General features: G+C 43.1%; 2 protein-coding genes across 24 annotated transcripts in view; one reads left to right on the top strand and one right to left on the bottom strand.

The window, feature by feature from the left end:
* Positions 1 to 316: 316 nt before the first annotated feature.
* Erg28 (ergosterol biosynthesis 28 homolog) lies at positions 317 to 9,307 on the bottom strand. Of its 2 annotated transcripts, XM_090344540.1 has the most exons (6): positions 8,906 to 9,307; positions 6,784 to 6,947; positions 4,504 to 4,594; positions 1,152 to 1,270; positions 951 to 1,056; positions 317 to 601 (listed from the first exon to the last, which is right to left on the bottom strand). In XM_090344540.1, exons 1-5 carry the CDS (start codon positions 9,043 to 9,045, stop codon positions 977 to 979), a joined length of 594 nt encoding a protein of 197 aa, XP_090200666.1. In that variant the 5' UTR covers positions 9,046 to 9,307; the 3' UTR covers positions 317 to 601; positions 951 to 976. The 2 variants fall into 2 exon arrangements, with proteins under 2 accessions (XP_090200666.1, XP_090200667.1); XM_090344541.1 differs by having other exon boundaries at positions 317 to 1,056; positions 8,899 to 8,992.
* An 80-nt stretch (positions 9,308 to 9,387) lies between these two features.
* The window catches only part of Ttll5 (tubulin tyrosine ligase like 5), a 249,727-nt gene continuing 245,566 nt past the window's right edge, over positions 9,388 to 13,548 (top strand). For 15 of the 22 annotated variants that reach the window (XR_016537574.1, XM_090344527.1, XM_090344526.1 and 12 more), the window contains exons 1-2: positions 9,389 to 9,545; positions 10,850 to 11,019. Coding sequence is in view for 21 of the 22 variants with exons in the window: in XM_090344527.1 (XP_090200653.1) it covers positions 10,946 to 11,019 (74 nt within the window). In the remaining variant the exon portion in view is untranslated. Of the gene's footprint in view, positions 9,546 to 10,829; positions 11,020 to 13,548 lie in introns of all 22 variants that reach the window. The other 7 variants (XM_090344520.1, XM_090344522.1, XM_090344531.1 and 4 more) reach the window with 5 other exon arrangements.

Raw genomic sequence — 13,548 nt, forward strand, 5'->3', positions numbered from 1 at the left:
ATTAGCCACCAGAAAATGAGAAGAGAAACAGCTCAGAGAAAACACCAGGCCCTTAATTCAAACCCTATGACCTGCCATACTGCCTTCCCCACCCCACTCCACCCCCAGCCCCCTGCAAAAAAAAAAAAAAAAAAAGCACAAGAGAAGCTGGAAGTGGCCAGGGTGAGTAGGTCTTAATTTGTCCCACTCGAGTGCATTTGATCCATGCAGAAAGCTGTGATGTTCTGGTTGTGGGGCTCAGCGAGGTTGAGTAAGAGGTAGGGGGAGAAGAAGGCAGGGTTCTTTCCTTATGGGAGACTGAAGAACAAGGACCAAAGAGGGTTTTTCTATTTATTACAAAATTTTGCTTCACAAATACAGGTGACCACAAGGTCTAAAAACAGCCCAGACCCTTTCATTCTTCATCTATTCTTCATCTACCTCTAGGTAAAAGAGCCACAGTCTGCTCACAGAATGGAGCCAGCATCAGAACTGTGTGTCCCTTTGGTGGCTGAGTCTTGGGTCCCACAGTAGAGAGGAGCCTGGGGTGTGTGGACCAGCGGTGGTGAAGCAGCCCTTTGTCCGCTGCTCTGAGAGGATGGCAGCTTTGAGTTTCACAGTCCTATGATCCCATCACAAAAGTCAAACCAATGAATAGAAAGAAAAAGGAGAGAACAACAAAAAGAAGGCTAGAGTGGGTGTGGGTGAGGGAAAGGGCTTCTAACATGCCAATTTTTTGACTTGGATGGATGGGGTACACACTTAAAAATCACTCTATATTGTATGGATGTGTTACATACATGTATGTATTACATGCATACAATTTATCTTAAAAATTAAAAAATACACATATGTATTTAAAAAACAAACAAACCCCAAAGAAAACTAATGGGGCTGAGGAGGGAGCCAAAATCAAACACCAAAAACAAAAGGATAGAGAGAGGATGTAGACAGAGACAGCAAGATGGAACCTTGGAGGTGGCAGTGCCAACTGGACTCAATTTCTCTTCTTCTGTCTGGATACTGGTTCTGCTTCTAGGTATTGTAGCCCAACCAGCATTCCCAGGATTGAGAAACCTTAGACAAGAAAGAGATCAAGTCAGTGAAAAACACAACCCGGCCCTGGGCCTGGGACAGCTGCTGTGGAGGTTTCGGGGGAGGGAAGGGCTTACTTGCCACCATCAGAGGTGCCAGGACACCAATTGTCGGAGCTGCAGTTCCAAATAAAAACAACTCGGAGAGGAAGTGGCCCAGGGCAAGCAGGAAGGTCCACAGTGTGATATGATAGAGGCTGCAAAGGAAAAGAAATGGAGACAAATGGAATGGAAAGTTACTGTTGCTCTCTATAAGCTCTCAGCTGACTTGATGGACACATAGGGACAAGACTGTGGCTTAAGAGAAAGGACACATCAATTTCTTCTCTTCTGTGGCAAAATAAAGGTTCGAGAATATAGTCTAAGAAGTCAGGGCAAGTCTTAGCAAGATAGAAAACTCAGGTCTATCAAAGCAATGTCTGGATTAGGGTAACCCTAGATGGTGCAGCAATGTTGGCGCTTTGCTTGTCTAAATGGGCAGATGATAGTCTAAGCCAATCTGCAGGTGCCTCCACATCAGCCAGAGTTAATGTGACAGAAGCCACAGAGGAAAGTCCTGTGTGGGCTAAAGAGCAAGTCATCTCTGGGCGTTTCAGATACTCTTACTCTTGCAGTATAGTCTGGTTACTTTGTCTAAGCCTAGAAGGGTCAGATGGAGAACATGGTAACAACCTGAGGAATGAGAACTTGTTTCTTAGCTTTGACTATGAGGTGAAGAGAGGCTACAGGCTGACTGATGCTTGGACTGCTACTACTTCTTTTTTGAATTGTGTTTTAAGGATGTAATTTTTTGTTTTTTTTTTGCCAGTCCAGGGCATAAGCACTGTCCTTGGAGTTTCTCAAGGCTAGAGCTCTACCACTTGAGCCTCAGCACCACTTCTGGCTTTTTTTTCTATGTATGTAGTACCGAGGAATCGAACCTGGGTCTTCGTGCATGCTAGGCAAGCACTCTACCACTAGGCCAAACTCCTGGCCCCAGGATGTAATTTTTTTTTAATATAAAGTGCTTAAAACTTATATGTCTGTCTGTTTGTCTAATACTTCCAGGCACTGTTGGTTTGTGCCAATAATCCTAGGTACATGGGAGGCTGAGATCTGAGAATCTTGGTTCAAAGGCAACCTAGGCAGACAAATCCATGAGATTCTTATCTCCAAAAATCCAGCAAAAAGTCGGGAGTGGAGGCCTGACTCAAGTGGTAAGGTATCAGTTTTAAGTGGAAAAAATGAGATTTCAAGCCACAGTACTAGCACGCGCACACACACACACACACACACACACGCACACACACACACACACAAAAAAAAACTGCAGAATATGACAATGAACTCCAATGTAACCTATACCTAACTTCATCACATTTTAATATTTAGACAGATCCTTTTTCTCATTCATGCTGGGAAAGTGCTCTACTACTGAGCTATATCCTTAGTTGGATACTTTTTTTCCTGAGATAGAGCACAAAGAAATAAACTATTACAGAAATAGAGTACAAAGAAACAAACTACTATAGATATCAGTTAAAACTCCTACTATAGCCTACCCTGATGCTCCCTCTCTCCTCTGCAGAAGTAATCATTATCTTAAATCTGGTGTTTATCATTCTAGTGCATCTTTAGTAAAGGTGTACACCTGTGTTGATTTGGAGTTTCCATATAGGAAGGGAATAAGATCAGGGTTCATGTCATAAAGGCATGGGTCAAAGTCCTAGTTTAGAAAGGACTAGAATTACAAAGTCAGCATTCACAGTTGTCCTGGGCTGGAAGATGGGAAAAGATTGTCTTTGTTCACTTCAAAAGCACAGCAAACAGAAGATATAGCCCTTACACCTACCAAAAATTCATTCATCATGCTAAAAGTCTTTATCCCTCCCTTCCTTCTTCTCAGTCCCCAATGAAGAGACCCAGGTGCAGAGCAAATAACTTACTGCTATAAAGCTAGTTACAATGCATATTCTTGGATTTGTTCTCCATGAAACCACATTGATTCCAAAAATATGTGCCTATCTAGGACATGTAAACCACAGTTTGAAGTTTAAAAAAAAATTAAAACTAAAGTTGGAGATCAAAAGGCTAATAGTCTTGCTTCAAATCCCACTTGAGTCATTCTTCCTCAGTTTAAATTAATTGGATCTCTAATATATAGGTCTGCAAAGTAAGGAATGAAAATCACTGCTTCCAAGTGCCGCTAGGAGAGTCAATCAAGGTCATGTACATGAAAACTCCTAGTACAAATAAAGGCATTCAAAATACATGACTGCGTCCTCTCTTCCCTAGATACAACCTGGAGAAGATAAAATTTTTCAGTTGGGCACTGGTGACTGGTGGCTCATGCCTTTAATCCTAGCTACTCAGGAGGCTGAGACCTGAGGATTACAGTTTGAAGCCAGCCTGGGGAAGAAAAGTTCTCCTGAGACACTTATCTCCAATTAACCACTTAAAGTCTGGAAGTGGTGCTGTGGCTCAAGTGGTAGAACACTAGCCTTGAGCACAAAGAGGCTCAGGGACTCCAGCCAGGCCCTGAGTTCAAGCCCCACAACCAGAAAAAAAAAAAAAAAAGAAAGAAAGAAAAAATTCTTCAATGTGAGGATAGCCTTTTGACAGCCTCACCTAGTGAACTGAGCAATCTTGTTTCCACTTTGTGGGAAAGAGATGGGGAGAGCTGGAGCCTCCTCTAGTGGTAAGAGTTTGTAAATGTTCCATGTGTGCCTTTATACCAATGGAAAGGCAGCCAGCAATCAGGTTCTTTTTACCTCTTCTTTACTCTGCATGTCCTCAATATCAGCTTACTTGTGGATAACTCTTTTGTGTGGCTCAAGACTTCTGCTCATTCCTGTTCCTGTGGAGAAACGTATATTGGGTAGCTACTCTAAAAGGATCATACTGGGACTAGAGGCTGTAGCTTACCACACATAAAGCCCTGAATTTGATCCTTAACACTACTGTAAAACAAAGCAAGACAAAAAGCTCAAGCTAAGGGAATCTTTCATAGCAGAAGGCACATTCTTTAGTAAAGGAGAGGAGTGCTGGGCACGAGTGGCTCGTGTTTGTAATGTTTAGCTGATACTCAGGAGGCTTAAAGCCAGCCAGAAAATTGGAAGTGGAGCTGTGGCTCAAAGTGGTAAGGCAAGCTGTGAGCTAAAGAACTCAGGGAACAGTGCCCAGGCCCTGGGTTCAAGCCCCATAACTGACAAAAAAAAGAAAAAAAAAAAAAGGAGAGGAATGTGATATAGACCACTGGATAACAATGCCAGTTCACTTATGTCAGTTCCAAAGCATTTTCAGATTTTAAAGAAAACCTGTTCTGGCTCTTATGGTTTTCAAAAGAAAGCAATGGACCCTGTTAGCAATTTATTATCCACATTCTAGGCTTATGTGGTGATGGATATGCACAGTGCTGAGAGATGCTAAAGGTCTTCCTTCCATTACATACGTCTTGTTGTGGATGTCAATGGCACAGAGGCAGCGAATCACTGAGGAGAGCAGTGTCCATATCCCAAAGGTCCGGGCTTGTAGGCCATTCACTGTGTAGGGAAAGAGGGAGGGGAATATGTGTTGAGAGGAGAGCTTCCTCCCTGGCCTTCCATCTAAACAATTCCTGCTTCTCTGGTGATTCATAACAGGTAGCTGAACCTGCCCTTCCTATGCCTGAGCTGAGAGAGGTCTGGTGCCAAACCAGGGGGCTGGAAGGAATGGAAGAAATTCTAGAACAAGAACTGTTCATATTCACCTTATTGTCTTCCCTTGGGAGTTCCAACAAAAATTTCAGTTAGGCAAATAGCCCCTGGATGTAGTTTATATCCTTTGGAAACTGAGAAGCTGGATTAGAACAGCTCTGGGAGAAAGATGGATCTGTTGACACTAGATACTCAAAAGGCCAGACTCTAAAAGCCAGGAGATCCAGCACCAATCTAGACGCTATAAAGATGTACTTTTAGACCCTGGGTCTCTGCCTGAAACTACCTCTACATCATTTGAGCACAGCTGAAGCAGGGTTGCTTCCTAGGCACATGGTAGTGAAAGACAAAGACAGCCCTGTTTCTTTGGGTGTGCTGAAGGCAGTCTGTTTTTGGTGAATGCATTCTGACACTGTTGCATTAAGTATCTGACAATACGGGTCATATTCCAATACAAAAGTGGTTTGTGTCAGTACTGGAACTTGAACTTGAGTTCTTGAGCACTTGCATTTTTTTTTTTTTTTTGTGCTTAATTGGAGATGAATCCCTACTCTAGCTGGCTTTTGAACCGCGATTCTCAGATCTCAACTTCCTGAGTAGCTAGAATTACAGACTGGCTTTATGGACTTTTTAATATTTGAAAAACCTAACAACCCTACCAAATTATATCACCAAAGATCTGTAGAAGCAACAAAAAAATTTCACGTATCAACCACAAATCTAACATTAGTCCCAAGGGGCTACATTTTTTTTTTTTTTTTTTTTGCCAGTCCTGGGCTTGGGCTCAGGGCTTGAGCACTGTCCTTGGACTTTCTCAAGGCTAGCACTCTACCACTTGAACTACAGCACCACTTCCGGCTTTTTTTTTTTGCTGTGTATGTGGGGTACCGAGGAATCGAACCCGGATCTTCGTGCATGCTAGGCAGGCACTCTACCACTAGGCCAAACTCTCGGCTCCATGGCTACATTCTTTTAAACAATAAATTTCTCTAGTTTGTGAGCTACTCAGGGAAAGTGGTTCACCTAAGGGCCAGGCCAGATAACCACTACTGTGCAGAGGCCATCTCATGACCATCTGAGGATGGCATTGGAAGGGTAGAAAATAGTTTGTCTCCTATTATATTTGAACTTTGTTGAAAATAAACCTTAGCCTACTTAATTTCACTTTAGACCCAGATGTCAAAAAATGAGCTAGGTCAGGGCCCAAATCTGGGTTAGCTATAAATGTGGCACAGAACTATAAGGTGCTGTCAGACAGTGTAGCAGCTCAAAGTACCAGGGCCTCAGCAAGCTGCAGAGACACCTGGGGGTTGGGCAGTGGTTGGGAGAGGCCAGCTTGAGCCTTGAGGTTTCACTGTAGGGGACCTACTCGTAGGGATGTGTGATCTCTGCTCAGGGACTATATCACAGCTCGGGAAAACTGTGGATTGGTAACTGTACACATGCAACATGGAATATAAATGGTGATCTGATTACAGAAGAGGGTTTTGAAATACAAGGAAAGCTTCTTTATGGCATCCTGCTGGGGCATCATAGAATCACTAACTACTTCCTCCCTTGCCCTTACAAGGTTTTCTGGCCATACAAATTGTCCAAAGCAGTGTAAAATGACTATTAAGGGACCCAGAGACGCAGATGAAAAGGGCCAAATGGACTCTACAAAGTTTGTCACTCCAGTGGTTACCAAAAACTAGGTGAGGCAGCATCAGAATCACTTGGCGGATTTTAGATACTAGATTCTTGGGCCTCTCCCAGGTTCAATAAAATGATTTAGAGAGATAAATGGTTACGCTTTGTTTGACCTTAAGTTTCCTGGGTTGTTCTGATGTAAAGTTTGATTTGGAAACTAGCTAGGCAATTTCTACATATTGCTCTTTAATTTTTCTTTCTTTTTATGGGGGAGGCAGGGCAGAGGGGGCTCTCTTGCTGTGTAGCCTAGGCTAGACTTGAACTTCCAATCCTCTTGCTTTAATATTCTGAGTGCTGAGAATTACAGGCATGTATCATCATGTGTAGCCTGTTCTATGATTTCTTACCGAGGTCTGGCTTCCCGGTGTACAGCTTTTCATAGAGAAATGTGTGGTCCCGGAAGCTCTGCAGCGTGTTCCCCATGGCTATGATGGACACTATGACCAGCCAGCTTCGTAACACATTCAGGAAACGGCCCATGACTCTCCTCAAAGCAGAGAGGGTGTTTTTGCTTTGAAAACAAAGCCAGAGGACAGGTTAACCTGTGTTCCATTTATGAGGGCTATCCAAGCTTAACTGGCCAATCCCATCACAAATTCCTCTTTAAATTTTTTTAGGCTCATCCACCCCCAGTTTTCCTATTACACTTCTTTTGTATGAACTCCAAACCCAAGTGTGCTGATCTTTACTCAAAGTAGCAGAGGCCAACTAAATTCAATGCATAGAAATGACAAATCTAGTAGGAAAAGAAATAGAAACAAAGAAAGGGAAAAGGAGGTGTACAGACATTACTATACAGTAGCAGAATGGATTTCTCTGTAAGGCTCATAGAAATTGCTCTCAATACTTAGTTATTCTGATAGTGGTGACAGAGCAGTGTGCCTTGCAGTAAATGCAACTTAACTTTTGTCAAAGTAATTTCTCCAAATTCCAGCAATAACCCCTAATCAAAGCTCCTTTCCCTTGGCTGGAATCAGTACCACTAAGTCTTTCCTTTGTAATGGAAGTGGTTCAGCTGAGATTATAAATTTGCTCACAGATACCTGCCTGGTTACTGATGGCAGATCCTTCATGAATTTGAGTAGAAACTATGTTGTAAAACCACCATTTATACTGTTGGCTTAAAACAGAAAAAAACTCTGCTTCTTAGTGACAGCACAATTCATAAAAAGAATAATTGTAAAATTAAAAATAACAATGACTGTACAACTAATAAGGAAATGATACTGAGAAGGAAACAGCTGTGACTTCAGGTCACTGGTAAGATTATATGAAGGAAGAAGCAGCAATGTACATATATCATCTAATACCTACAACAAGATAGGCTTTTACAGATGAAGTAGAGGACAGAGAGGTCCAGTGATTTGCTTGAGGCCACACAGTACAGAGCAGAGTTAAGACACAAGCAATGGTCTGTTGGACACTGGGTTACTGTACTACCTCACTGACAATTTTTTGATCCTGTTCTCATTTTTTCCATCAATTGGTACAGAAAACACACCAGTTAGTTTTAGTGCTTTTTGTTTAGATCAGCTCTCATTGAGTAGTGAAGGCCATCAGTCTGATTTAAATGAGACTGAAAGAATCTAATGAAGGACCAGCTTCTCATCACCATCACCATCACCATCACTATCTCTGTCCATGGTTTATCTGTTGGTAGGTTAACTTCTTTGTCCTGAAGTGGTAATAAACTACCAGGCTTCCTTTGTCATTTTGGCAACAGAAGTTTCAATATGGTCCCAATTACCATGCTGAAATAGAGAATACAGAGTCAGCAGTGGTCCAAGACAGTGTGACGGGCACTAGAAAAGAGCTGTAGAGAGGGATGAATTGAGTTCCTACAGTTCACAAAGGTGGACCTCATTCAAGCCCTGAAAGAATAGGGGTCTAGCGGACCTCAAAGGCACTTGTCAAGGTCCATTTTTATTTCTCATTCCTTCTCAATAGGAAATTCAGGTCTGCTTCCAGAGTCAAGAAAGTAGGACTCCCATTTCATGTTTGGGCATTTCTGAATCGCTCTGCTAGTTCCTCAACTCCATTTCTATACAATTTTGCTTGGGACTAGCCTAGCATAGGTGTGGTGTTAGAAACTTAAAAGAGTCAGAAAAGACAGATTCCTATCATGGCCCTACTATTCAGTATCCACGTGGACCTAAGCCAGGACATTCACAATTTGCAGCCTCAGTTTTCTCATCTGCCAAATGGGGATACAATTATTTACCTCCAAGGGTTAGAGGAATTGCCTGAGAACCGATTCTGGCACAATGGCTGGCTGGCTATAGTCAATCCTCCATTCAACTATTCCTTCGTTCCCCTAATTTACCAAGTCCTCACCATCTTCCCGTATCTTTCTGGCCACATCGACCCTCCAACCTCTTTGCTCCCAAAGGTAGTTTCCCAGGAAACTTCTACTTTCCCCAATCCCCGGGATCTTCACAATCAGATCCCACACAGATACCTACTGCTTACTCTCGCAAATTCTCCTGGCGACCGGACTCAGCACCGCAGCCGTAGTCCTTTCCCCGACAGCTCCAGTCCGGAGTCCATATGGGCCACTTGTCTCCGCCTCCGTCCTCAGCCGAGGCCCAGGATTGGATGGCTCCTGTCATTCCCTTGCTCTGATTGGCTGCTTCGGTTTTTTGCTGGAGCAGGCGATAGGGAGTGAACGCCTTCTCTGCCAATCAGAGGTGGCCGCTTCCTAAGCTGCTCACCTGGTACGTCGTTCACGCAGAAAACCCTCCTCTTGAGCGTGGCGGAACTATAGGTTTGGCGTTATCCTTTTTAGGGGCGGAGTAGGGGAGGAAAGAAAGCAAGCCAATCCTCTCGGCTACCAACACTGGGTGAGGAAAGTCGGGCTCTATGCCCGCCCCGCACCACGCCGCGCCCTGATGACGACATCCGTTCGCGCCGGGAGCCGAGCGTTGTCCTCGCCCGGCGGCGGGCGCCTGCGCAGTGGCTCCGAGCACGGGCGGTTGCTTGTTGGTTGTTGTAGTAACCGGGGAAGCCACCTTCGGCGGCTGCCGTGAGCCGGGCTGCGGAAGGAGAAGGGAGGTAGGAGCCGAGCGCGGTCCCCGCCTGCCCGCCCCCAAGCCATGGGAAAATGAGACAGGTAAACGCCTGCGCCGGCGCGCTCTGCTACCCGAGGGAGCTGCGCTCCCCGGGCCGGGCGGGCGCCGTCGCCCGCACTTCCCTCACAGACACCGGGAGCAGCTGTTGGCTTCCGGGCGCACTGAGCTCTAGGCACTGCCGTGAGGATCCCGCGTCTTTCCCGGGCCGGGGGCGCACCGGCCGACCTGCTGCCTGGGGTTGGAGTGAGCGGGGACGGGACCTCGGTGAGGCGGGCGCTCCCCATCTTCCCGGAGCTGGTCGTTGTTTGCCCGCTCTCGCGGGAAGCCTGGGAGAGGTTGTGCTTGAACTTGAAAGGACTTCGTAAACGTTTTGGGGGACGATCCCGAAATCCCTTTGGGGAATCCTCCAAAGAGGGCTGTTACTGTCCTGACCTCTCCCCCCTCGCCCCCACACTCTGAAGATCAGTAAGGGGTGTGGATCGGGCAGGGTGTTGTCTTAGGCATAGTCTTATTATGTATTAATGAATGCACAGAGAAAAAAGGAAGTTTGAAAAGATTGTCCCAAAGTGGCCATCATCCCAGTAATTCGGCTTATGATAGTCATGTACTTCGTTTCAAATGGGAAGACATTTTGAATTAGAAATGCACTGTTGGAAATTTCATAATTTTAATGTCTGAGGTTCATATCAAAGTTGTTTTTTTTTTTTCTCTTCCCAGTACCTGGAGAATAATGATTAAGAGTGTTTGGAAGAGCATGTTGACTTTTTTTTTTCCCCTTCCAGCTAGTTACACAATCTTTGGTTAGGTAGATAGCATATATATATATGTATATATATATTATTAATCATTCAATTGAATTGGTTTTACTTGAAACATGGAAGCATCTTGTCTGTAGTGCTTGTGACAAGAGTCTGAGTGTATTTGCAAGCGTCTTGAACCTTGAGTTTTAAATTTTATTTTTAATCTGCTTGTGGAGCAAGGACTTTGTTTTAGGGAATTAGCTACTGACCTCAGACTGCCATGAAAGTGAAGTGAATTTATCCTTGTGTTTCAAGTTAGATTTAGTCTATTAAAAAAAGAAGCAAGAAACACACTTAATAACTTTCAAATATATACAGCACAGTTAGTATGTTTGATAATGTTCTTGATTTTGTGGCATATGTAATGCACTGTGTGAAGGATAAGCTTCTTAAATAGTGTTGGATATAGAGATTTAACAGATCTAGAGGGAGAATCTAAAGATTCTATACTGTTTAAGATTCTGTTTTCATTATTTGGAAAGTCATCAGCAGAATGAAGCAACAGACAACTGTGTTGTGTTTCAGATCACTTTACTTTCTCACAGGAATCTGTGCCACCCAAATTGTCTGATCCAGTGAATCTGCAAGAAAAGGTCTGTGAGGGCCCCAGTCTGCTGACTGTATGACAAACTCTAAAGGAAATGCCTATCGTGATGGCCCGGGACCTGGAGGAAACAGCATCATCCTCAGAGGATGAAGAGGTAGTGAGCCAAGAGTAAGTACTTGCAGACTTATGTTTGTTACTTTTACTTTAGGAGAAAAGATAGATTCTTTTTACTCAAAATGTTCCTTCCTTTGGTATTGTATGACTCTTATTTTAGCTCAATTCACCATCGAATTCAAGTTTTATTACTCAGTTCCCATAGTGATGACATAGCTGGACTATGAATAAATATCTGCTCCAGATGTTGTAAAATGCAGGTAGCTGCTCAGATGATTTTTTTTTTTTTTTTTTTTTGGCCAGTCCTGGGACATGGAATCAGGCCCTGAGCACTGTCCTTGGGCTTTCTCAAGACTAGTGCTCTTCTACTAAGCCACAGCACTACCTCTGGCTTTTTCTGTACATGTGGTACTGAGGAATCAAACCCAGGGCTTCATGAATGCTAGGCAAGCACTCTTCCTCTAGGCCATGATCCTAGCCCTCACGTGAATTTTTGATCAGAAGTTCCAATGTAGGATATTTAAAGAATTTTTCTATATTGAAGAAAAGTAAGTCTCCTAACTCTGACATTGATTGTGTTATGGTGGTCTTTTCAAAGCTTTTACAACGATACAGTAGTGGTAATTAAAAAAAAAGTCACATATGTTAACAGCAACTCTGGGGGCAGGGTATTAGAGTTGTATAGCCTGTTCTGCATTTACTAAACCACAGTGGCTCTTTAGAGACCTTTCAAGCTGAGTCCAGTGTCTTGGTTGCTGGATCCTCATAGTTAAAATGAGTGATAGTGGCAAGTGCAGCCATTGTAGATGATGGGGTGAGATTTATCTCATTGAATCTGGAGTATATGTTATATACTCTGGTGTTTATTAAAGTCAGCCTTACAAATATCTACAGACTGCTTTAGGGAACCTTGCAGAGAGTGGTGGCTTGAGAAAATCATACTTACCTCTACTGGATTTTAAAAAGCTTTGCTGTTTTACCTCCTTTATTTTTACAACTTCTATAGAAGACTGGCTTAAGTTGAGATAGGTACTCTATGAGTCCTTTGGGATGTTTGTGTGCCATGTAACCTAAAAAGCAAGGATAATGTCTCCTAAGCTGTTTTATTGGGGTGGGGTTAGGATCAAATAGAATAGTATATTTGATATTACTTGGTAAATTGTAAAGGTATAATTCTTACCCACTTTAATACTTAATTTATGATAGATTTAAGAAGGTAGAAGATTTACATTAAATATCATTTGAAAAAGATTATTGAAAAATATTTCTGGACAGGCTTCTCACTGTTAGATCATAGAAAATAATAATGATGTGACAGTGTATTTGGGTCATTCTCTTCCAGAATAATTAGATAATTCCCTCTGGTTGCTTTGTCTTTGAGTGCCATTTTGCTTTTGGTGTACTGTCTGTTACCCATTTTACAAAAATTTGAACTTCTGCAAGCAGTAGTTTTTTTTGCTTTTCAAAATTGTGTTTTTAACTCCATTATTTTTTCTTGTTAATGGATTTCGTGGCTGGACATAATAGTAATACTACTATCGTTTATTATCTGTATTTGTAATGGAGAAATGCTAAATTTTTAGTAGAACTTAACTGAAAATATAGGTTCAACCCTCTACCATACTCATCTAGATTTCTGGACTTTTTGCTCTGTTTTCTTTCAGACCCCTTCTTTTTTTTTTGGTGGATCTTGGGGACTTGAACTCTGGGTCTGGGTGCTGTCCTTGAGCTCTTCAGTTCAAGGCTACTGCCCTACTCCTGGAGCCACAGCCCCACTTCTCTTTTCTAGTGATTAATTAGAGATAAGAGTCTTTCAGTCTTAGCCTGGGTAAGGTAGCTCTTTCCCCTAATCCTAGCTACTCTGGTGGCTGAGATCTGAGGGAGGCAGAGCAAAAACCAGCCCAAGTACTAAAGACCTGGAGACTCATCTCCAAGTAACCTCTAGAAAAACAGGAAGTGGGCCTGTGGCTTGGCGATAGCCTTGAGCTGGCTGAGCTCAGGGACAGTGCCTAGGCCCAGAATTCAAGCCCCATGGCTGACAAAAAAAGAGTCTCAGTCTTTATTGCCCCACTGGCTTTGAATCGTAATCCTCAGATCTCAGCCTCCTGAGTAGCTAGGATTACAGACATGAACCACCATGCATGGCCTTCCTGTTGATTTTTAACTAGTAATCTCTTCCATCAACTTATGTCCCTGTCAATCAGACATTTGTTTTATATATTAGGATGCCTAAGTCAACTTTTTAAATTCCTGGATCAAAGGCTTACTGATTAAAAGTTTTAGAAATTAGACAGTCTTGGGGTAGGAGTTTGGCCTAGTGGTAGAGTGCTTGCCTAGCATGCACGAAGACCCAGGTTCGATTCCTCGGTACCACATACTTAGAAAAAAGCTGGAAGTGGTGCCGAGGCTCAAGTGGTAGAGCTCTAGCCTTGAGAAATCCCAAGGACAGTGCTCATTCCCTGAGCTCAATTCCAGGACTAGCCAAAGGGGGAAAAAAAAATTAGTCTTATGTCACTTAAAGATGTAAATTTGATTCAAAGGTGTATATCCTTGCACATTTCAAGTTGACTCAGATCCCTAACC

The sequence above is a fragment of the Megascapheus bottae genome, chromosome 14 (assembly GCF_031878675.1).
Source record: "Megascapheus bottae isolate mThoBot1 chromosome 14, mThoBot2.hap1, whole genome shotgun sequence".
Lineage (NCBI taxonomy): Eukaryota > Metazoa > Chordata > Mammalia > Rodentia > Geomyidae > Megascapheus > Megascapheus bottae.